We start from the raw sequence: 26,748 nt of genomic DNA on the forward strand, positions 1-26,748 counted from the left end.
CTACGCTTTGGGTTTGGGTTTCTTTTTCTTTTTTTCTTTTCTTTCTTTTTTCCTTATTTTTTTTTACTTCGGTCGGTGTTTTTACGTTATTACTTCATTTTGGTGAATATAAGGAATATCGTCTTAATTTGTTTGTTTGTTTTTTTTCTTCTTTTTTTCTGTTTTTTTTTTTATGTGTGTGGTTAGCGCGAAAAGGCGAATAAATAAATATATTTTAAAGTGCACTGCAAACAACGCTATACACGTTTACATACTTTCCTGTAAATATACATTAGGACCATTCATTGGCGTCTACTATCGGGAATATGTATTATTTCGGACAGAGATATATTGATCTATAGTAAGTTAGGTATATAATTGTGTTTGGTGCATGTTGAAAGCCTTTACAGTTTTACTTTGTGATTACTCAACAAGCTTTGTGTTACGATTCTATGAGAAATTAATGTGCCTATACTATATAGAGTCGCTTGTATTTGTTCCCTATTGTTTCTTGTAAACACTTAAGGTTGAATTATTGAAATGTGTTTTCCAAATTAATGTGTATGTAGCGGAGGTTTGTTGGTAACCTTCCCCACGGCTGACAGGCGGCGACATCTAGCGAGTACATGGGATCGTCCTGTATCTAACCATTGATTTATAACCCTCGCCATAGGTTTAAACCGGTCTTTATCAAGTCACAAACAGATTATGTCCGCGGTTGTTTGACCATGTTTGGAGAACACGACTAATCCCCCTACTCATTACTCTACAAGTCAGCCTTGGTGAAGTCACAGCTTTCGGATATCAGAGCTGGACACGGGATCAGTTCGGAACACTCCAGGAGTAGGAGTTGAGCGCCTGAACGAGGGTAACCTGGGTGTCTCGGGATCGATTGTTCATATAGGGTGTAATTGACATCAATAAAATCCCGTACCTATCATACGGCAGTGACAACCTGTTCTAGACCTTAACAACACTGGATGTGGTCAATGTCCAGAGATATTTATAGATGACCGGAGGACAGTTTGTAACAAAAACATTCGATCTATGGACATCAAACATTTATGGATTTTTTTTCTGTAATTGTGACGCAGTGTTGATATAGTTCGAGTGATTATTTTTGAAATACATGGCGACAATGGATCATGGTTTTGGATATCAAAAAGATGTTTAATCCGTACAAAGTGGCTCAACATACTACATTGATTGATAAGGACATCGGACTTCAAAAATGCATTGGATTCGTTGAGAAGGAATTGTGTGGTACATTTCACTTTTAAACCTAATACGTTGGAATCTATTTACGTGGAATACCATATCGAGAGCGCAGTCTAAAGGACATCTTTAACCATGATACGCCAGGTATGCTAACGTGTTTAAATGTTTATTCACCATCGACACAACATCCATTTTAAATTAAACTACAAACGATAGTTTCCCCAGAGTTTCGATATTTTATAACCTACAAGTTTGATATTTCTAACCCCAAAACCAATAAGATCTATTCCTCGTCATTGAAGACGTGTATTAGGATCAAAATAAGACATGTTTAAATGAAAAATGGGACTTTACGGTAAGGTAGACACCGACAAAGGTGACATCTACCTGTAATACAGGTGCGACGAATCAATCAGATAAGTTTATAATTAAACGATCAACTGATAGCTCTGTCATAGAGAGCTCGTTCTCGTGTGTTTGTCGGGTAACTTATAGGTAGTATTACTGAACAGACTATGGTACTTTAAGTTAAATTTACTGTGTTAAAACTGCGATCATTTTACGTGTAACTGGTTAAACCGTTTACGAATTGGTTTTGATTGAAAAAAGCACAAAATGTACAAAATTTATGATTACGGAAAAAAATACTTTGTAGCAGAAGGGGAGATTGGCAGCTCAGATTTAAATTCTCTTTAAAACCGATATACAATCAGCAGGCACACAGCACGAGACAATACCCAGTTAAACTATGTGTACATGTTACAATAGGATTATTGGATAAGTCCTCACAGCGAGTATTAACGATTATATTGAATGACGGAACAGAGTGTCGTGTGGTATGGACGTGATTATCGAGTACACCTCCAAGTACACCACGTAATCTAGCGATTAACCACCAGGCCTAGTGTTTGTTGTAAACTAAATAATGTCATCAGATCACAACGATATTCACAATCACGTTCAATATTAAAAATCAAACAAAACAAAACAGCAGTTTAATTTCCGTGACGTCAGTCAATATTTTGTATTCATATATCTTAATTATATAATGGTCCATTGCAACGATTGAAAAATAAAATGTTGAAAATTGAAATTGACATGAACATTTTAAAAATTATTATCGATTTAAATGTCTATTATCATTGTATTATACAAAACGTGAGTGTGAATGTAAATGGAGTTTGAAGACCAAACTCGGGCCTTGTGTTTTGTCTGTTCAGCGGTGATCTGAATACCGAAATATACAAAGGCATAAAACCCATGGGAACAATAAAAACACATAGACTTTAAGTCGGACAGTGAGAGGTTTGTGATGGTGACGTGTTTATGAGAGGTCTTATATACATGTATATAACTTACTACTAAGCTATGTTTCATAGAAGTGTTAAACCATGTCTGTTGAAATGAGGTGATATCACAAAGACCTGGATATATAGCAATGGCAGTTCATATAGAGGTAACACAGCCATGACGTAGAGGTTATACAGCGATGACATATAGAGGTAATACAGCGATGACATATAGAGGTAATACACTGCGATGACATATAGAGGTAACACAGCCATGACATATAGAGGTAACACTGCGATGACATATAGGGGTAACATTGCGATGACAAATAGAGGTAATATAGCGATGACATATAGAGGTAATATAGCGATGACATATAGAGGTAACACTGCGATGACATATAGAGGTAATACAGCGATGACATAAAGAGGTAACACAGCGATGACATATAGAGGTTATACAGCGATGACGTAGAGGTATATAGCGATGACATATAGAGGTAATACAGCGATGACATATAGAGGTAACACGGCGATGACATATAGAGGTAACACTGCGATGACATATATAGGTAACACTGCGATGACATATAGAGGTAATACAGCGATGACATATAAAAGTAACACAGCGATGACATATAGAGGTAATACAGCGATGACATATAGAGGTAATACAGCGATGACATATTAAAGGAAAGATAGCTATGAAAATTGGGGGTAATGTAGCGATGACAAATAGAGGTAACACAGCGATGACATATAGAGGTAATACAGCGATGACAAATAGAGGTAATACAGCGATGACATATAGAGGTAACACAGCGATGACATATAGAGGTTATTTAGTATAATATATATATAATTATATATCCGAAAAGAAAATATAGATTTTTGTACCGTTTCAAAATAAAAAAATGAATAAACTGTATCCTAGCAATGAAGCTTGTAGTTATATTACTACCAATATGTAAGAACCAACAAAAGAATACCGACTAGTTTACCAAATCGTTATCCTAACTCAAAATGATAAAATGAACGCAGTATAAGGATGGAGACCTTTGATAAAGTGCAAAGACCTTGTGTTCCTAGATGGTAAGCGTCCTCCGCCTCACCGACGACACCCGCCGCGTAAACCTAGATCAAATCCAGGTAAAGATGTAACCAGTTTGCCGAGGGCCGCTTCTTCTTCTACCGTAACGTCATGCGTCGCCTGCAATCACTGGAAAGTGGACACGCCCATAAACCTTGATTTACGACTTAATCCTATTAGTAAAAATATCCACCCAATCCATCAATATGTCGGATTTATCCTCCGATTTCAAATTTTCCTGAGGCACGCTTTGCCTTAATACTCCGAAAAAGGATTTTACTGTTTCAGTATCGTGGCCAGTGTCACTACGAATTATTTTATCATTTATATGAAATTTTATTCAGATAATACAGCACATTATATATATCATGATAGATATCATTTAACTGGATGGGAAACAAACCTAAAGCTTATATTAATTCTTCTCTGTTGTTATTGAAAACCTGTTCATGTAAAAACTTGTCCAATTGCTCCGGCCATATGATGGGAATCCTCCTAGATCCTCCTCATGGTCAAGGGATGTCATTACGGCGTCAGGTAGGATACTTCTGTACGGGATCCGTTATCCTCTTTTCTTTATATCGATAATGAAAACAAGTACTAATGCGTGATCAGGATTGCCAGAATACATCGATATATACTCCGTCCTATACCAGTAAAGTACAGTATCTGTGTTCTGTGTCTCTGATAAGAATTGATGCAGAAATAATAATAGGATGATATGATTGCTGTGATAGCATGATGTCGAATATGAAAACACATTTAACCAATGGTTTTAAACTCCATTGGGCACTACTGTTAAACTGTTCTTGTATGTATTCCTATGGAGATTACCTTACTGGTCTTAAACTAATTCATTACTTACCTGATGCTTTTTTTTTTTTAATTTTTTTTAATTTTTTTTACACCCATTGATTGTAGTCTTTTCTTGGGCAATAATGACAAGGATTTAAATGTTTATTTAAGATTTACATAATGATCAGCTAAGTATCAAATCTTTCTTGGGCAAAATGAATTTCACGAAGACATTTCCTGTCCTTAATTGTAACATATATTAACGATGGTTGTAGATAGGCGATCGTATCTTAAGGCTAATTAGCTCCCTACGACGCGTTGGGGTCTTAACACGTCTTGCTATCTTGATCCGACGGTCGCCATAATTATTTCATTTCCAAATTTGATATTTAATCGAAGGTTATCACACCACATATATATCTGACGGGAACTATATATGTGTTCCACACAAAGTGTGGCTGAGTGAAATAAAATCATTGAAATCACTGGAAACAAAAAACAAAAAAAAACAAAAAATGGATGCAGGAATAGTGTTACCATTTTGTGGGGGTTTATGATATTTCAATTTTGTACGTGTCGCTTCAGTTTCGTTTTGTTGATATACGAGTTCGGATTTTCTCCATGTTTCTTCTTATTCCATTCCAGTGAAAATACATTTTCAGGAAATAGCACTGTACTGCTGTTTTCAGATATCAAGATCACCATGCATAACATTGATGTAACCCTTTCGCTTAGTAATATCAGCTCGGAATTATGATATTGTAATTATAAAAAAAAATGTATAGAATATATCAATAATATTATATGAATTTTAAGGCAAAACAAAATCATTTAAAATACGTTTATTCAATAAATCAATAAACTAAAATCGGAAATGAAACAATCATGTTAATGCAATTAGTACTATACATGAACAATGGATGCTTGGTATCCTTTTGTCCCTATTGTTTAACAGTGTCCACACCAGTACCGTTAATGGGTATAGGAAAGGTCGGTAAAGGGATATATATATATACATACATACTACGATGTTTACATTTAGGTAATCGATACCTGGATCTCGCTGTTTTACACACAACACGCCTATGACATAACACTTGATAGTGTTCAGGATATCCTAAAATGGTGATGGCACTGTGAGGATTCTGTAAACTAAATAGGTATTGGATATCTACAATTTAGAAACATTATCGGCTGAAAAATTTAATCCAAAAATATCAATATTAAAAAAAGTACATTGTAACTTCATACAATTCTTGAGGTTTGGAATGATCTTGCATTAAAGCAAAAGAAGATTCTATATTAAATGATTTCTGTTCACAATAAGACGTCAGAGGTAGGAGACTCCCCGGAGTATAGTTTTAGAATGACAACATTTATCTCGTGTTGCAGCGGAGACAGTACTGATTATACTGTCGCCTTGTAATGTACTCTCTCTATCATAAAAACGCTCTATCTTTGGTTTTTGATGGCATATTCAACATTCTGCTCTAGTTGATATTCTTTGTTGATATGGTTAATCTCTTCTTCTCTTAGTCCCCATATATTTACTGTCATTGTGTTAATTCAGAGGTGACATGTTCTGGTGTTTAGGTATATAGATAACAGACAAACAACACTATACAAATAGATTTAAAACCAATCCACTATAGAATGCTAATTTTAGTATTCGCAAAAATTGTAGATAATTGTTGATGCTAGATAAAGGGATTTACTTAAAACTTACCTAACTTCCTTTCTGTATGTTAACGTTTAGACCTAACGTCTTGTCCCTGTATGACCTTACCCAACTCCCTTTCTGTATGTTAACGTTTAGACCCATTGTCTTGTCCCTGTATGACCTTACCTAACCCCCTTTCTGTATTTAACGTTTAGACCTAATGTCTTAACCCTGTATGATCTTACCTAACCCCCATTCTGTATGTTAACGTTTAGACCTAATGTCTTAACCCTGTATGATCTTACCTAACCCCCTTTCTGTATGTTAACGTTTAGACCCAATGTCTTGTCCCGGTATGATCTTACCTAACCCCCATTCTGTATGTTAACGTTTAGACCCAATGTCTTGTCCCGGTATGATCTTACCTAACCCCCATTCTGTATGTTAACGTTTAGACCTAATGTCTTAACCCTGTATGATCTTACCTAACCCCCTTTCTGTATGTTAACGTTTAGACCCAAATGTCTTGTCCCGGTATGATCTTACCTAACCCCCATTCTGTATGTTAACGTTTAGACCCAATGTCTTGTCCCTGTATGACCTTACCTAACTCCCTTTCTGTATGTTAACGTTTAGACCCATTGTCTTGTCCCTGTATGACCTTACCAAAATCCCTTTCTGTATGTTAACGTTTAGACCCATTGTCTTGTCCCTGTATGACCTTATCTAACTCCCTTTCTGTATGTTAACGTTTAGACCCAATATCTTAACCCTGTATGACCTTACCTAACTCCCTTTCTGTATGTTAACGTTTAGACCAATTGTCTTGTCCCTGTATAATCTTATCTAACACCCTTTCTGTATGTTAACGTTTAGACCCAATGTCTTGTCCCTGTATGATCTTACCTAACTCCCTTTCTGTATGTTAATGTTTAGACCCAATGTCTTGTCCCGGTATGACCTTACCTAACCCCCTTTCTGTATGTTAACGTTTAGACCCAATATCTTGTCCCTGTATGACCTTACCTAACTCCTTTTCTGTATGTTAACGTTGAGACCTAATGTCGTGTCCCAGTATGATCTTACTAACCCCCTTTCTGTATGTTAACGTTTGGACCTAGTATCTTGTCCCTGTATGACCTTACCTAACACCCTTTCTGTATGTTAACGTTTAGACCTAATGTCTTAACCCTGTATGACCTTACCTAACTCCCTTTCTGTATGTTAACGTTTAGACCCAATATCTTAACCCAGTATGATCTTACTAACACCCTTTCTGTATGTTAACGTTTAGACCTAATGTCTTAACCCTGTATGACCTTACCTAACTCCCTTTCTGTATGTTAACGTTTAGACCCAATGTCTTAACCCTGTATGATCTTACCTAACCCCCTTTCTGTATTTAACGTTTAGACCAATTGTCTTGTCCCTGTATGACCTTACCTAACTCCCTTTCTGTATGTTAACGTTTAGACCCAATGTCTTGTCCCTGTATGACCTTACCTAACTCACTTTCTGTATGTTAACGTTTAGACCCAATATCTTGTCCCTGTATGACCTTACCTAACTCCCTTTCTGTATGTTAACGTTTAGACCTATTGTCTTGTCCCTGTATGACCTTACCTAACACCCTTTCTGTATGTTAACGTTTAGACCCAATATCTTAACCCTGTATGACCTTACCTAACCCCCTTTCTGTATGTTAACGTTTAGACCCAATGTCTTGTCCCTGTATGACCTTACCTAACACCCTTTCTGTATGTTAACGTTTAGACCCAATGTCTTGTCCCTGTATGACCTTACCTAACACCCTTTCTGTATGTTAACGTTTAGACCCATTGTCTCGTCCCTGTATGACCTTACCTAACTCCCTTTTGTATGTTAACGTTTAGACCCAATGTCTCGTCCCTGTATGACCTTACCTAACACCCTTTCTGTATGTTAACGTTTAGACCTATTGTCTTGTCCCTGTATGGCCTTACCTAACTCCCTTTCTGTATGTTAACGTTTAGACCCAATGTTTTGTCCCTGTATGACCTTACCTAACCCCCTTTCTGTATGTTAACGTTTGGACCTAGTATCTTGTCCCTGTATGACCTTACCTAACTCCCTTTCTGTATGTTAACGTTTAGACCCAATGTCTTAACCCTGTATGATCTTACCTAACCCCCTTTCTGTATGTTAACGTTTAGACCCATTATCTTGTCCCTGTATAATCTTACCTAACCCCCTTTCTGTATGTTAACGTTAAGACCCAATGTCTTTACCCTGTATGACCTTACCTAACTCCCTTTCTGTATGTTAACGTTTAAACATAATGTCTTAACCCAGTATGATCTTACCTAACCCCCTTTTCTGTATGTTAACGTTTAGACCCAATGTCTTTACCCTGTATGACCTTACCTAACTCCCTTTCTGTATGTTAACGTTTAAACATAATGTCTTAACCCAGTATGATCTTACCTAACCCCCTTTTCTGTATGTTAACGTTTAGACCCAATATCTTGTTCCTGTATGACCTTACCTAACACCCTTTCTGTATGTTAACGTTTAGACCCATTGTCTTGTCCCTGTATGACCTTACCTAACACCCTTTCTGTATGTTAACGTTTAGACCCATTGTCTTGTCCCTGTATGACCTTACCTAACACCCTTTCTGTATGTTAACGTTTAGACCCAATGTCTTGTTCCTGTATGACCTTACCTAACACCCTTTCTGTATGTTAACGTTTAGACCCATTGTCTTGTCCCTGTATGATCTTACCTAACTCCCTTTCTGTATGTTAACGTTTAGACCCAATGTCTTGTCCCTGTATGACCTTACCTAACTCCCTTTCTGTATGTTAACGTTTAGACCCAATGTCTTGTCCCTGTATGACCTTACCTAACTCCCTTTCTGTATGTTAACGTTTAGACCCAATGTCTTGTTCCTGTATGATCTTACCTAACCCCCTTTTCTGTATGTTAACGTTTAGACCCAATGTCTTGTTCCTGTATGACCTTACCTAACACCCTTTCTGTATGTTAACGTTTAGACCCAATATCTTGTCCCTGTATGACCTTACCTAACTCCCTTTCTGTATGTTAACGTTTAGACCCATTGTCTTGTCCCTGTATGACCTTACCTAACCCCCTTTCTGTATGTTAACGTTTAGACCTAATGTCTTAACCCTGTATGACCTTACCTAACTCCCTTTCTGTATGTTAACGTTTAGACCCATTGTCTTGTCCCTGTATGACCTTACCTAACCCCCTTTCTGTATGTTAACGTTTAGACCCAATATCTTGTCCCTGTATGACCTTACCTAACTCCCTTTCTGTATGTTAACGTTTAGACCCAATGTCTTAACCCTGTATGACCTTACCTAACTCCCTTTCTGTATGTTAACGTTTAGACCTAATGTCTTAACCCTGTATGACCTTACCTAACTCCCTTTCTGTATGTTAACGTTTAGACCTAATGTCTTAACCCTGTATGACCTTACCTAACTCCCTTTCTGTATGTTAACGTTTAGACCTAATGTCTTAACCCAGTATGACCTTACCTAACTCCCTTTCTGTATGTTAACGTTTAGACTTAATGTCTTAACCCAGTATGATCTTACCTAACCCCCTTTCTGTATGTTAACTTTTAGACATATTGTCTTGTCCCTGTATGACCTTACCTCGCACCCTTTCTGTATGTTAACGTTTAGACCCAATATCTTGTCCTGTATGACCTTACCTAACTCCCTTTCTGTATGTTAACGTTTAGACCCAATATATTGTCCCTGTATGACCTTACCTAACCCCCTTTCTGTATGTTAACGTTTAGACCCATTGTCTTGTCCCTGTATGATCTTACCTAACCCCCTTTCTGTATGTTAACGTTTAGACCCATTGTCTTGTCCCTGTATGATCTTACCTAACACCCTTTCTGTATGTTAACGTTTAGACCCAATATCTTGTCCCTGTATGACCTTACCTAACTCCCTTTTCTGTATGTTAACGTTTAGACCTAATGTCTTAACCCTGTATGACCTTACCTAACTCACTTTCTGTGTGTTAACGTTTAGACCTAATGTCTTAACCCTGTATGACCTTACCTAACACCCTTTCTGTATGTTAACGTTCAGACATATTGTCTTGTCCCTGTATGACCTTACCTAACTCCCTTTCTGTATGTTAACGTTTAGACCCAATGTCTTAACCCTGTATGACCTTACCTAACCACCTTTCTGTATGTTAACGTTTAGACCTAATGTCTTGTCCCTGTATGACCTTACCTAACTCCCTTTCTGTATGTTAACGTTTAGACCTAATGTCTTAACCCTGTATGACCTTACCTAACTCCCTTTCTGTATGTTAACGTTTAGACCCAATGTCTTGTCCCTGTATGACCTTACCTAACACCCTTTCTGTATGTTAACGTTTAGACCCAATGTCTTGTTCCTGTATGACCTTACCGAACTCCCTTTCTGTATGTTAACGTTTAGACCCAATGTCTTGTTCCTGTATGACCTTACCTAACACCCTTTCTGTATGTTAACGTTTAGACCTAGTATCTTGTCCCTGTATGACCTTACCTAACTCCCTTTCTGTATGTTAACGTTTAGACCCAATGTCTTGTTCCTGTATGACCTTACCGAACTCCCTTTCTGTATGTTAACGTTTAGACCCAATGTCTTGTTCCTGTATGACCTTACCTAACACCCTTTCTGTATGTTAACGTTTAGACCTAGTATCTTGTCCCTGTATGACCTTACCTAACCCCCTTTCTGTATGTTAACGTTTGGACCTAATATCTTGTCCCTGTATGACCTTACCTAACTCCCTTTCTGTATGTTAACGTTTAGACCCCTTATGATCCTTATACTTATGTCCCTTCGATTCCACCCTTTTCCCCCTGGGATCACTGACGAGTCCTAAAAGGACCAAACAGCTCTGTGGTGCTGTTATATATTCATTTTTCGGTATATATTGTATCTTTTACTAAATTTGTATTTAAATTTGATATTAACTTGTGTCTTGTATACCTACAGTTCTTGAAATAGATGGGTAATGTGTTTCCTGAAATCATATGTATACTGAGTTATGATTCAGAATTTTATTGCCAAAAAATGTATGGATGGGAGAAGTAAAATGTCCTTTTATTTTTAGTAAAGGAAATTTCGCACATGTCCACTTTAGCCTAGAATAAATTTACACAGTTGGGATATATCATATCACGCATTATATACTCCTTAACTCTACACATACTCAGGTGAACACGTATGTGTTATTTTTACTCTATGTGGCATTGTCATATATGGTACTGTTAAATATGTTATTGCTATAAATGATCTCTGTACCGGAATAATTTTGGTAGGTTTTATTATATTATTATTACCTGTAGTAATGATGATTATAAATTATACTAATAAATTGGCGTAGTTTTCAAAATGAGCACAGTATTTTTATGTACACAGTTGTCTTTCTGTCAGTGGCATACTACCCTCTCCTACCCATGTGGTATCATATTAGAGTTGCTGCTATAAGGGTTCGTCTGTTTAAGTGTGCAAATTTGGTTAATTGATATAGGTTGGGGGTTGAATTTAAATTTTAAACCTCCTTTCAAATGCCATGGCTAAATGATGTATGTATCATGACTGATTCTGCTACATTCTGTGAAACGTTTGAAATAGTGTATAGCTCATCTTTGGTGCCAAGTTCATATGGTCCATCCCTTTACAAAAATAGCAATAATGGTTTTACTTGTGTTGGCTAGTAACGCTAGGTTTCAATATCCCAATTAATTATTTAGTACTTTTCTTCCTTACATAGTTTCGATGGAAGAGTAATTTCCCATACCACTAACACATTTCATGTTCGTTATACTATATCCAAAAATTGAACAAAAACACAAAAATGTTAATTGCTTCGTCTCCAACAAGCAATCATGATTGACTATAAACAAGAATAGGATGTTATTGATCTTTATTCAATAACAAAAGCTACATGCTTCACGCGGTTACAACATCCCAAGGTGATTCATTATATCCCAAAGATATTCCATCATGCTTATATCCTACTTAAATCTTGGCCACATAAGCCGTTATTGTAAGGACCTTCATAGTATGTTAATAAGTTATATTACTACACGGTGGGTGCCATTTTATGCATTTTACCAGAAGCACCGTATACACTGCCGGTGATGTATCATCTTTCAATGATGTTGTAAGTGACCCCCTCTTCCATATTTCTTTAGACCCATTTTGCTGCTTCTAATTGATTCTTATAATTTTGCTAACATCACTAGATAATCCAAAAGACTAGAAAAAAACTGTATCATCATAGATAAATATATTACTAAATCGATATATATATACTATTAATGCTACTATGACTGGGGTTTGATTACCCTTCTGAACGTGAAATGGTATGGGGTCACCTGTCAGACCACGTGGATTTTCCCCAGATACTCTGGTTTTCTCCCACCGTAAACCGCCCTGCTCTTTCGTCCGGGTCAACAAGAGTGATGAATATAAGTTGATTTAACTTATTTTGAAATGGCTGTAAAATGATTTCTAGATATTTGTATAGAGGCAGGATGTGTGATGAAGGGTCCACCAGCCTCATTTTTTGGAAGTGACATCATGAACACATCCACTTACTCCAGGAAGACTGTCTAGTTTCAATAGACACTGATTTAGCTTACGTTCTGTATTTAATCAGTTTGAGTATATTGCGGGGACCATTTTGAATACAGCAACACCTGTACACCCGTACAGAAGGCATGTTTTCCCTAACAGTATCTGACATGTGATACAATTCACACTCTATAATATCATTTCCTATTTTTGATTATTCTACCTTATATAATAAGACACTATGATATAGCCTATTTTCATTTCCGTCTATATATCTGATACATACGACAATAAGCCTGGATCTGCTGTCTAGAGTCTTCACCCCATCGAAGTTTAATAGGCAAATAAGTGATTTCAGATGTCCTGCGAAACCTTAATAGACGTGGAAGAGACGAAATTTATTTGGCAAGCAAACCTCTACGAAATGAAAGCGCTTGCCAGTGAATCTTATGTCTCATACATATAATTATAATTGTTTGTTTTTAACCTGTTTTATATGATATTAACCACATTTACTCTGCAGTAAGCCGCTTTAGGTAATTTCCATTAAGACCGTCGGGATTACTGACAGGCTAACCTGGTTCCATTTCATATATATTATGATATTAAATCCTTACAGTATAAGATATAATATATATTTTGTAAATATTACGTTGACGCATGTATCACGTGAAATGATTAATTAGTTCTGCCATTAAATACCACTATTGCCAGTACACACTACGCGGCGTGTGATCAGGAGCGTCTTATAAATATTGACATAAAAGGACTTTAATCGTGCGACAGATTTGTTTAAGGAATTATTCATAGGGCATAGCATTTGTTATCGTGGACATCCTTTGTGTTCTTACCAATTCAAATGGATTGGTTCGTTCCCATGCAATACATACGTACTATCTTGTGTGCCTAATAACGTCCACATAACGGTGACCCGTTTTACAGGTGTGTACAGGTAAACGTGTGTACCTGTCGGGTTAGCTCTACATAATCATCTAGAACATTCACTTCTTGAAACTCGCATGTGGATTGAATATTATATTTCTGGAATTCAGTTACTTCCACTTAATCAGTAAACAGTCGGACCGGGATTAATTGGTTCAAAGTAAGAGGTTCTGGGTCTTCGGGTTGTGATCTACGAGGATATTGTGTGTGTACCTGAGACTGCCGTCAGGTGTAAATCTTACCTGGGGAGAAATCATCGATACAGGTTCTTACCTGTGGTGTATTTGTTTTATATTGAACTGCCATAAAATCAGATACTCTGAGTATTTTGGAGGAAGGAATTGTGTATCGTTTGCCTGTTGGATAGTGTTATCCGCACAGTAAACAGTCACCTTGCCGACTGTTTACCTGCCCGCGTGTGAGACAAGGTAATCACTCTATAACGTGTGTACATATAAACACGCCCTTAGATATTGATACATAATGTCAGTCGAGTGTTTCACCTTCTATATAAATATATACATAATTAATTTTTCTCAGTAAATTCCTTTTAGCGAGTGTAGTTTTATCAAAATATCGATCGCCAAGCCCAACATGAGTCTCTTGGATCGATACAGATTTATCGTAAATAATACATGTTCTGTTTGAGTGTTTATAACAATCCATACCTGATGTTTCACAAACGTCTTCGCAAGGCTGTTGCTGAGATTTTAAGTCATACTTGGTTCTCATTGTAAATGTTTGGACGTGTAACAGATTCTTTGGATGTGTGTTAGAAGGTATGTGTTGTATCATTAGTTGTATAAATACTACTTCCTGTGGAACCTTCGGCAAGATAATGGAGATGTTACTGGTATAATGTGTATTATATGAAACTACCGTACATATCAATCAATATTATCCACGTGTACCAAGTATATATCAAATATTTGTTTATGTGTATATATGTAGAAATGTTGTTTGTCTCCTATCGACTGGGACAGTTATCAATATAGAATACATATATTATAATAGATAAACGAACCCATATTTTTACTTCACAAATTCAATTAAAATCAATCAAACGAGGGCTAATTATTAGCAAAATAGAGATTGCTGTGGAGACTTGTCAAATAGCATCAGGAGAACAATTTACGGTGTTTGGGAAGGAAGCTGGATGGTAACAACGGAACCAACATATCAACAAGTGTCGAACATGTAAAGCTTCATATAAATAAATAAGTATTTCAATGAGGCAGTGATTTCGATTATAAATTTGTTTCCATCAACCTGTATTTTGTATGGAAAAGGTAGGCCAAATTACATGCGTCTGCTTCTGGTTAGTATCAATAGAAAAACAATAATAGCCCCTACCCCTACTATAGCAACAAGGTGTAACGATCGAAAAGTCGGAAGTAGGGGTTGATTCACTTTGAATTAAAGCTCAATCCGACTGAAATGGCAAATGCACACAAATTTCAGGTAACGTACCTTGGTTTAGAATCCTCACAGGCGTCTGCTTCTTGTTAGGTATCAACAGAAAACAGTATTAGCCTCTACTCCTACTGATAAAGTAGAAGTAGGGGGCTAATATTTTTCCTATTAATACTTATCTGAAGCAAACGCCTGTGATTAAATTGATTCTACGTTTCTAGGGAGGAAGAGACGCTACTACATGTATCTAGAAATGGAAAACTCATAAAAGGAGCATAACAATCATCACGCTTAATTAACAGTTCAGTGGTAAGGTTTCTGGTTACATTTTATGTACAGGTTGAGTTAAACAGCTGATGTGGAAATGACTGTAGTGTCCTTGGTTTCTTATAGTCCAAATATTCAATATTATTTAAAGACCAGTCACATCAATGTATCATAAGATGAAATAGAAGAAGTTGGCAAGGTCTTTGGTCACTAGCAATTAAGTCTCGTTTGTCGTTTGTCGGCACACTTTGTTCCCATTGGGTATGTCATAAGTCTGTTGGGAGTTTTGGCAAGCCTCAACAAGGTTATTATCAACCAGAAATTCATTTCATTATGGCGTGTTTTAGATGTGAATGTTAGTACGTTGTATATGTTATCGCTCTATTTGAAGATTTAAATAAATCTTCACGTTCTGAGATATTAAAAACTTTATTAATGCCTGTGGATATTGGGTACTGGACTAAACTTGATTGTAGAAGCTGTTTCGTTTTTATGTGTTTGCTTTATACCATCATGGACAATGTAATTTCCCCGATATCAATTTTGAGATATGCTACAAAATTGTCGACTATCTAGCCCTATTATGATACCGTTGATAGTATAAAGCTGCCATTCATATGCTGTAGTATAAAGTTACGTTGTGACACTGCTTCATAATGTCACAGTATATCGGCGTGTGTCTGGGCCACGTATATCTCATATTACATAGGTATTATTTAAACAGGGCAAAGATGCAGTGTCCTTTGTTCTGGTCCATTGTCAATTATAACCCCTTACCAATACATTACTGTAAATCTGTTTAGTATGTACACTCATTATATATCAAACCTACATCACCAGGGTTGATTTTGTGTATACGGTTTGTAGGCAGAACCGACACGCCAGTCTCTGATATTCTTTATAGAAATATCATATTACATATTCTCAATGACTCTAAAGTTTGAATCCGATTAAAATATCAAAGCTGAATACAAACTAGTATAAACACAAAAGCGTCTAGTCATCTCCGTGTGGTGAATGTATGTTCAGCCATTAGTTTGGTACTATGAAATCAGTGGCGTAGGAAGCGGGGGGAGGGGGGGGGGGGGGGGGGGGGGGGGGGGGGGGGGGGGGGGGGGGGCAATTGCCCCCCCCCCCCCCCCCACTTTTTACAGTGGGGGGGCAAACATATCTTTTTGCCCCCCCACTTTTTGACATCCAAAATCTAAAAAAGGGGAAAAAACACGAATTTATATATTCATTTCGATAAATATCTGTATATTTTCGAACCGATAATGTTTTTCTTGAAGGCAACGATAAAAACTTTATCTTGTACATCCGGAACATTCCGACTTTTATACTAGTATATCAATCCTCAGACCTGTGTGTCGGTCGTCTGCACTAGCCTGGTAAGTCAATATTTATATATCAATACGAAATTTTGCTTAACTTCATCACATAGATTCAATAACTTGATGATAATTTGTGAAGTTAATTGAGTTCATAATGAGAACAAGACAGAAACACAACATGAATAAGAATGCGCGGTTTTAACGTGAATCGAGTGATACTATTTACCAACAGGTACGAGGAAATACAAAAAAAATCGGCTCGAGCCTACGGCGCTCGCTTTATCACTAAATTACTGCCCCCCTTTCGATTGCAGATCCACAGGGGGGCTTTGCCACCCTGGTACCCGCTTGGCGGCCCCCAGACCTCTCGCAAAAAGGGGAAAAAAATCGGCTCGCGCCTACGGCGCTCGCATGATCACTTAATTACTGGACCCCCCTTTCGAAAACTCCTGGATCCGCGCCTGATCCCGAATTATTGGAAATGTGCTATATTTCATTTTCCGCGGAGAGCTTAGACCACCTTGAACCCCCTATCAGGGCGCTGCCCTGGACCCGCTGGGCGGCCCCTCAGACCCCTCGTTAAAAAAAAAAAAATTACTGGACCCCCGCCCTTTCCAAAATCCTGGCCGGCCCTGGTGATTCATTGATGCCATAAATAATATATCCTGATTTGCGTAAATAACTTATTTTGTACTACATAAATTATCCAAATTATCATGGGATGTTGAAATGATAATTATTGGCTAATTTTGCGGAGATGGCATACGATTTGTTTAGTGCGTAAAATTTAAGGTTAAAAAAATTTTGCCCCCCCACTTTTTGACGACTTCCTACGCCACTGGAAATGTCCTACAGCAAATCACGCCATTTTGTGTGAATGTTTGTTTCTTCATTCTGCAGTTGATATAAGTGTAATATGACAAGCACTAGTTTAGTTAAACATTCCTTGATAATGTCTCTTCTAAAAGCCAGGATTGTAGTGACTGTCAATCCAATGTTTCCGAAAGCATGGTAAAATCGTTTATATTACAGGTCGATCACAGGGGCATGATGTCTAAGTCTTATATAAAAAAAAATAGCCATATATACCTGATATAAGACTACACATGCCCCTGTGGGTCGATAGTAGCATCTTTAACATTGGAATTTTATTTCAATCGGAATTACTGACTCAAATGATATAAAGGATATGTTTCTTTCTCCAATTAATTGTCGTAGGGACAATGTTCAATTATTGTTTACTTTAATCATATTTCCACGCACATTGCTATTAACCCATTATATCCAGGACTAAGTTAATCAATAGCTTCACTATTCAGAGTACTATCTAACATGAAAAGACACGGAATACCATATGTCGATGACCTTACGTTTAAAACCCAGTGTAAAAGGCCATTGTTATTATGTATGTAACAGTAAAATCCATAATTTGTGACGTAGATGTTCTGAGGGTACATTCAGACAACAGATCACATATTGACCATTTCTATCCTCACAGCCTAGTATATACATCTGTACCCGAGATGTCAGTATAAAAAACACAGCTATGTAAAATTTCTAACAACAGTTTTTTTTCTGATTGCGTTAAGATAAACTTCGACTTTGGCAACAACAGGTGATAAAAAGTTCTTATTTGAGAAAAAAATACACAATGAAATTTGAAATACTTTCCTTAAGCTAATCATGCATTTTAAACGAGTTCCTGGGTGCGATTGATATTGGTTTTTAAATGATTGATATTGGTTTTTGATATGATATCAATAGTGCTGAACTCGAGAACCTCCGAAAGGTATTCATAGCGAATATCAATTTATATTAAGATCAATGCTGTTAGTTTGCACAAAACAAATCATTTAGCATATTGAAAGTACATGACTGGCTTTGAAGATCTAGAAACGTTTAAAAATAATTTTAATTGCTCCCTCTGTCTACCGGAGCATTTAAATAATAGTACAGATATCAATATGCATTCGGAAAAATCAATTGAATTAATTGGACCAGGTAATTATATTTCTTGATTTGTGATGTTTCTGTAAAGGTCCGCCATTTGATATGGTTTTGTTGTTAGATATAACATACAAAAAAAGTTTATTTTTTGTCGCATACAATAACAATGATAACATTGAAGTGTTATTATTACGGGAACAAATTATTCATGTACTAACGAACTGCATTTAAGTTGAAAAGTAACACAAGACGAAATTAATTTTAAATTGGGAATTAGTCAGTATGAATGTTCTACAACGTATTTTGAAATTAAGAAAAAAAAAAAAATCCGAAATTTTAAGCACGACAAATCATAGCTATAAACAAAATATAAAATAAACAAAATAACAAAAAAGCATAACATAAGCAATATTAAAAGCATAGAATAAACAATATATGAAATAAACAATATATAGAATAAACAACATATGAAATAAACAAAGTATGAAATGGACAATATAAAAACTAAGCAATATATACAATAAACAATATATATATATCATGGAATAAACAATATAAGAAATAAACACTGAATAAATAGACAATGTATTAAATGGACACAAAATAACAATTTATAAAATAAACAATACATAAAACGTGATTCATTTTGGTGACCGATTTTATATAGAATCCAAAGACTTATTGTCGAAGTCTTGTACCACACAATGTAGTTCTAGCTTACAACAGAAAATACTTCAGTAGTATAGGTAACACGAGAGTATTCTTCATTCAACCAACACAGTTTTGTTATCCGGAGCATTGTCTCCCTACAATAGTGTAAATCTCATAACAATAGCTTAAAACGGTTTAACGTGAATACAAATGACAAGGTACGTAATCAAGTAAATATACAATATATAGTGAATTCATTGTCAATATAATTGTATGATAAATATAGGGTATTGCGAGCAGAATTTTTCAAATTACTTTCGATTGTGTGTAAATAGTTTTGATTGCCCTGCGGTTTTCCGGACTAGGGCGTTGGTATCCGTAAAATAAACCGGTGTCAGGGATGTAGGTGTTACCTATAACATGTTTCAAAGTCATATACAGAATAGATTAATGAGAGAATGGGTATGTACGGCTAAACATTTTACCATGTTTTACAATTAGTTGCTGTGGGTATCTAATGGATATTAGGCTTGTTTCTAAAAATAGACTCTACCGATAGCACGTTTCAGATTTATTGCTTAGGGAGAATTTTTAACACGTCCGTCAAGTACTGAAGAGTTTATTCACTATATCTCTCTTGACAACGTCACAAACGCTTGATATGATTTTATATACCGGGTTTTAGTGATTCTTGACATTTGATATGTAATAACGATTGTTGACATACGGCAATCTGACGTCCAAATATTGACATAAATCTCCAACAGCTAGGAACAAATGCTATGTGTAAATTTCCTTCATAAAAACAAGCACTTGTGTGAATTGGAAACATGTTGTAAATATTTGTGTGTATGACAGTATGTTGGAAATATGTAGATGACATTTGTGTGCATATTGTATGTTGAAGACGTCTGTGTGCATATTGTATGTTGAAGACGTGTGTGTATATTTATTATATACAATGTTTTAGCATATATACATATATATATTTTTGAATCAGACAACATATATTCGATGAGTTCTGATATCGTAGATGACATCAATGCTTCTGTTAAATTACAAAACATATATCTTCTCCATCAAATGTAACTTTCTTCTCTATTTTTTGTATTTCCAGGGTCCAGATCCCGACTGGTGTCGGAACCTAAACAGTCAATTTCTACTCTCCAAGCAACAACCAACATGGCGTAGTCAGGAAAACACAACGATCTCCAGCAAGATGGCGTCCGAGATGGCGTCGAGGACGCGGATGTGATGGAACAGTCGGTTGCTGTAAGCAGCTCACATATCGTACGTCAGGGTACGTTTGCCACTGACTCGTCCAAAACCCTTCGCTCCAAAAGTGGAGCCATAAAGAAAGGCTCTATTTCACTTCCGGTGATCGATGACAAAACTGTTGGAATTCCTCACGTGGAATACAAAGGGGACTCAGTTGATATAGTGAAAAAGCGAAAAAAGACTTCCGAGAAACCACTTGTGAAGACAAATGATCATCTTCAAAGTGAATACAAAAGAGATATAGTTTCGCCTCACAGGACTAAAAGCAAATCAAAAGACGTGGTACAGACAAAACAAGGCAATATACATCCAAATACTAACGAAAATAATACAGAGGGAAAAGATATTCAACAAAAGGCGTCTTCAACGAAATCTTCTAAACATAATAACACTGGTAAAGGTGACGTGGTTACCGATACACCACAGAGAAACAAATCTATAAGACACCCGAGCAAGGATATTAAGGGCAACGACAAGGACATTATCAACGAAAATTTGCAAAACGGTGTTACGTCTAAGCCTAATTCTAGAGTAAAAGAGCAGGTAAAGGATCACGGGACTGGTGACCAAGGCAAACAACCGCCAAGCTTTAAACTCGAGTCTGTACCACAGGACAAGAATCGAACATCAAGGAATACTTCGTTAGAGGACAATACTTCCGTTGAAAACGTGAAATCTGTAAGGAAAAGTAAATCACCTCAATTTAAAGAAAGTGGAATCAGGGTAATCGGACACATAGAAGCCCCGAGTGATAGCAGATCATCACAAAATCCCGGAAACACACCAACTAAAACAGAAACCGTAAATATCGAAAAGTCTCGTGTGAAATCAGAAAAAGGTGAAGCCAAGGACTCAAAAAAGGGTAACGAAAAAGCAAAAAAGTCCTCTTGCTGGAACTGGATATGGTGACGATGATAAGTCATCCGATCTTGGCGTGAAACACCAGGAAAATAAAAGAGATAAAGAATCCGGTAATAATTTAACTAAAACGCAAAAGGTAGAACCTACGAAGAAGCATTTTACAAAAGCTTCGGACTTAATCGAGGACACAAACGATACACATGTGAATGACACATCTACTCATCCAAATACAGGTAGATACGAAAGTGGGACACTGAAAAACACTCCGGAACAAAAATCCCACACCCGTGAATATAGCGATAGAACTCGTAACATTCCACCGGAAACCAAACCACGTGATAAGGACACCTTGACTACTGCAAATCTGGATCCTGTGGTAGCATTGGACAGGGTTGTCAATAAACCACCCCAAAGTACAATATTAGCGACCAGACGTGGAGAAAATACTGTCAATGTAGACAAGGACCCTTTGTTCGATGATAAGGTGCCGGCAGACTTTTATACTCAAAATTCACAAGGAGAACCTGTTGAACCAGTCAAACATCAGTCGAAAGATTCAGAAGCTTCTTCTAAAATGGAGCCGGACAATAAACAGGAACATATTTCACAAACGGTAAAGGAATCGTATGATTCTGTTTACGCTGAAAGAAAGAGTCTCCTCGACGCTGAAGTCACTTACAGGAAGAGAATAACACAGCTTGAGAACGAAATGAATCAGTTTGTTAAAACTGTTGAGGATCTACGAACAGAAAATAAGACAATTCGAATTACTATGGAACGTATGGAAGAGGAACAGAAGAAAAAAGAGAGTCATCAAAGTAAGAATACAGTTGTAATCATTGCTGACGAGGACACGAGTGACAAATCACCCAGTCCACAAAGCAAAAAGACAGCGGGCACAGATGCGGAAAAGGACGATTTAAAACGGCAGATCAAGTTTCTGAAAAAAGAAAACAAAAGTCTGGATGACAAAGTACACGAGATGTATGGAAAGACTAAAGAACTGAAAACAAACAATGAAAAACTCGACGAAGAGGTCACACTGTTACGGAATAGACTTCGCGATTTGGAAAAAAGTCCCTCTAGTAAAAGAAAGGAGAAAAGCACTGCTGGCTCTAATGCTGGAAGTGCCAATGACTTGAAAGAAAAATTTGAACGTTCTGAAACTGAACTATCACAAGCTAAACTCACTGAACATTCTCTGAGGGAAGAAATAAATGCTCTAAAAGTCACAGAGGAACGTAACAAGAAGGAAGCAGAAGAATTATTGTCAGACAAAAAGAAGCTTGAGTATGAATTGGAAAAATTCAAAGACGCGGCAAAAGAAGACAAAGAATTAGCCAAAGATGGGTCAACAACAGCCAGGGATAAAATGGAATTGAAATCCCACGTAGTGAGCTTACAAACGGACAATCAAAACCTGAACGAGGAAAATATGAAACTGAAAGCTGAGTGCCTCGATCAGGTAAGAAAAATACATGAACTGGAAAAAGCAGAAAAGACTGAAGTAGAGAAATGGAAAACCGAAAATGAAGAACTGAAAAGAGAAATGAAAAAGCTTCAAGAAAAAAAGGGAGGCGAATCTGGAGAGAACACCAAAAAATTAGAAGCGGAGAATAAGGCTCTTTCAGAGGCTTTGTCACAGAAGAAGATGGAACTGGACGAACTGATGCACGCTCTCAATGGAGATAATATAGAGGACGAAGTACAAAAAATCAAAGCTGAAAAGGAACAGATACAGATAAAGCTTGAGGAGAGTCAAAGGAAAGTGGAAACTTCCGAAAAAGCAGTTAAAGAGCTGGAGGAGATAAAAAACGAGAAAGTCAGTCTCCAACAAAAACTGGAGATAAGTGAAAAGAAAGTGGTAGAACACGATCAACGGAATGACGAGATTAATGAACTAAGGACAGAAAAAGAAAAATTGCAAAAGCAGCTAGACGAAAACGAAAAAAGGGTCCTAGAGTCGGCAGATTCTCTTGTGATAATCCATGAACTAAAATCCGACAAAGAGAAATTACAGAAACAAATGAAAGAAAATAAAACGCGAGAGTCCGAATTAGAAAAATCCCTTACTGAAGTGAAAATCCAAAAGGATGCATTGGAAACAGAAAAGAAAAATATCAAAGAGGAGTTAGGGGAAACCGTCAAAACAAATAAAAATCTGCAAAAGGAAATGGAAACTTTAAAGTCATCTCAGGAGGCATTGTCTCAGGCATTGGATGAAGAAAAGTCAAAAATAACATTGCAAGCAGAAAAGGAATGGGAATTAGATGAGGTTAGAAAAAAATGTGACCTATTAGAAAAAGAATTATCCCGAACAAAAAAATTACATGAGGTTGAAATTGACAAAATTAATGACGAAAAGAGAAAAGAGGAGAACAAACTAAGAAAGGAACTGGAAAATGCCACTGAAAGAAAAAATGAAACTATTGAAAAACTTACCAAAAAAATGTTGTCGATGGAATCAACCAAAAATATGGAAATCAAAACGCTGAAAGAGCAAATAGAAGCACTAGTAGTTGATAAAGAAGTTGTGGAAAAGACAAAGGTAACAGAAAAGGAGAATAAAGAATTAAGACAGGAACTGAAAACGGTGTACAATAAATATTCCGAGCTAGTTATCGACTTGGAGCAGAAAAAGAACACGGAAGAACGAGCATTTGAAATGAGCATGCGCGTAGAACAGATGAGCGTGAAAATGAAACTGATGGAGAAAGACGAACGCGAGTGGAGAGTGAAAAGGGAACGGTTTGATGAAATCGAGGCTAGCAATAAAAGACTGATGGAAGAAAGTATCACACTGAAAAAAATGTTAGAAGAGAAAGGCAAAGGTCCTGAGGACATGTCCCATCGGATAGAATTCCTCGAGCGACGGCAGACTGATTCTGACACGCGTGTGAAACAGCTGGAAGGCTGGGTCGGGGATTTGTATGTAGACACTGATCGTAGTGAAAAGGGGCGGAACAAAAACGCTACCAAATACAAAAACAAACAAAACTCAAAAACTGTACAAAATCCCTCAAAATTGTCTGCCCAGAACCAGAAAGCGAGAAGCTTAGACGATGTCGAGGTTCATGTTGATGATAAGGCAACGGAGTCGTCAACTCCAACCTTGCCATCTATTTACGCAAATAGCACGGGACAGATGACCTTCAGAAGCACGGGGTACAGTCAGCTGCACAAAGCCCGCATGCAGAGAGCCGTCAAAAAGCGCAGATGAATCTGTCTCTTAACATACTTGCCAAAAGCTTAACAAAATATCTGTGATATATTTATATAAATGTGAAATGCGCGTCTGGTAATTGGGGTGTGTACGGTGTGTGAACGAGGAGTGGATTGTGTACGGTGTGTAAGCATGAAGTGGATGATGTTTTATTTGTTGAAGAAAAACAACAATAAAAGTAGAAATCTAGTTCTAATTACGACAAAATGTTTTGATATCAGTGGCAGAATTTCACTACAAAACCAGAAGTGTTACAAAAGTTATACCGTGAATTATAAATTTCTGATGGAATTAAGAAATACATTCATTTTCGTTACAAAAACAAGAGGACCAGGCCAAACAGACTAAATATTTTCATTCCTACAGAGGAAGAAGGATTATAAAGAAATAACTCCCCTACTGGGCTCCAACTTTCAGGCCATTTTGGGGCATGCACACAGTTCATACAAAATTGGTTCCACCTCACACAAGTATGCTTCGGACCAAAATATGGACCAAATCTATTATATTCATTGTGACAAATAGTGATTGAAACGACTTCCCTCTATTTCCCTCTATAGGGACCCGCCCCTCCTGTCCCAGGGGGCCAGAATCATCATTTAGGCAAAAGCAAAACATCCCCTTCGCCAAAGGACGCTTCCGACCAAATTTGGTCTAAATCCATTAGAAAACTTTATGACTACTAATAGTAGCGATTTAAAGAATAGGGACCCACCCCTCCTGTCCCAGAGGGCCAGTCACAATTTGTGCAAAATTTGTTTCACTTCTGCCAAACGATACTTCCATTCATTACACTGTGAATAGTAGAGGAAAAGTTGACTGACGACGGACTGGAAACTTCGATTTTTCGAAGTCAAGATAGACCGATTAATCGCTGGAGGTCCAGACGGAACATTACTCCCTTCTATCAAATTCAGCCAAGGCTTTGACCCCTAAACTCCCGATTTTCTAAATCGTCTTCTGTAGTTATGCTGGGATATATCTATTTGGAGATAAAACTTGAGATCGGTCTTTGAGAAATCTTTATAATTCATGTGTAATTTTGAACTTTTCTCTACTTTAAATACTTTCCTCCGAAAATATATATTGTGACTATGGTGGCTATATAGGGCTATTCTTTTACTTTTCGTTTCCTCTGGTGGGCATTAAAGCATTGTAAAACGGTAAAAAAAAAAGCCATATTACCGTAATTAAGTGGCGTTTTTAGGTTATTGACACAACGGAAATAGCCATTTGACTTTCCAAATGGCATTTTGGAGGATAAAAAGGCGGAGGGCAAGGGCCTTTTTGCAATTGAAACGGTCCCAAAAAAGCGATAAAATGCTTTGTACTAAAAAAAATGCACAATGAATACTCGTAATTCGTAATCAAGGTTAGCGCCTTTTCGCCCAAAAAAGCGTCTCTTAAGGAAAAAAAAGCCGGCACCCACAACGCTTTTATACCCGAAATACCAAAAATACCAAAATTAGTCACCAAAGTTGTCTGTCATGTCAGTATAGTATTACCTGGGCAGTTGTGTGTTCATAAACAACTTTCGAAAATTATATCGATTACTTCAATCGTCATAAAAAACGAATGCATACTACACAGACACAAAGAGGGAACCAAAGAGAAGCTAAATGTGGAGTTTTAGAAAGACCTTTGTAGGACATGTGGAGAGTGACCGAAGACAAATGATTTCAATCCAAAGTCAAGATGGCCATCTGACAATCATTTCTTTGCACACTTAACCATACATTAAGGAACCCTGCGTATGTAACAAAAAAGGAAGATTTAGTAATTTCAGAGAAATGGCTATAACAATCTTCAACAGTCATAATCCAATGGATGGTCACCTGTCGACCTTTATTGTCGGCCATTTTGTTTTTGCCTATCAGTTTCGATGCTCGACACCTGCAACTAACCATTGTTCGACCGCTATATCTTACCATTTGGAAGTACCCTATGGATCTTTTGAGATGTTTTTATGTAGCCTAAATAAGACATCACAAAAAGAGCCAATGGGTAATTACAAAATACAGTGACAACACAATCTTCCACTATCAAAATTTAAGATGTTCGATCATTCTCAAAACAGAGCATGCATAAATAGTAACTATGGAAATCGATATGTAGAAGAGATACATAAAACAAGCTTCAAATTAGGTATATAAAGCAAGGAAACAAAGACGAGTCTATCTATAACTTTTGAGAAAT

The 26,748-nt window shown here is 36.9% G+C and overlaps 1 protein-coding gene across 3 annotated transcripts; it reads left to right on the forward strand.

Moving 5' to 3' along the window:
• Positions 1-769: 769 nt before the first annotated feature.
• On the forward strand, positions 770-24,748 carry LOC117334932 (rootletin-like). Of its 3 annotated transcripts, none has more exons than XM_033894791.1 (2): positions 770-1,341; positions 20,308-24,748. In XM_033894791.1, exon 2 carries the CDS (start codon positions 21,904-21,906, stop codon positions 24,547-24,549), a length of 2,646 nt encoding a protein of 881 aa, XP_033750682.1. In that variant the 5' UTR covers positions 770-1,341; positions 20,308-21,903; the 3' UTR covers positions 24,550-24,748. The 3 variants fall into 3 exon arrangements, with proteins under 3 accessions (XP_033750682.1, XP_033750690.1, XP_033750696.1); XM_033894799.1 differs by lacking the exon at positions 770-1,341 and adding an exon at positions 13,624-14,009; XM_033894805.1 differs by lacking the exon at positions 770-1,341 and adding an exon at positions 14,255-14,360.
• Positions 24,749-26,748: the final 2,000 nt, after the last annotated feature.

The sequence above is a fragment of the Pecten maximus genome, chromosome 1, assembly GCF_902652985.1.
Source record: "Pecten maximus chromosome 1, xPecMax1.1, whole genome shotgun sequence".
Classification (NCBI taxonomy): Eukaryota; Metazoa; Mollusca; class Bivalvia; order Pectinida; family Pectinidae; genus Pecten; species Pecten maximus.

Coding starts and splice junctions, on each gene's coding strand:
- LOC117334932 (XM_033894791.1), top strand. CDS start 21,904: ATGGAGCCGGACAATAAACAGGAACATATTTCACAAACGGTAAAGGAA.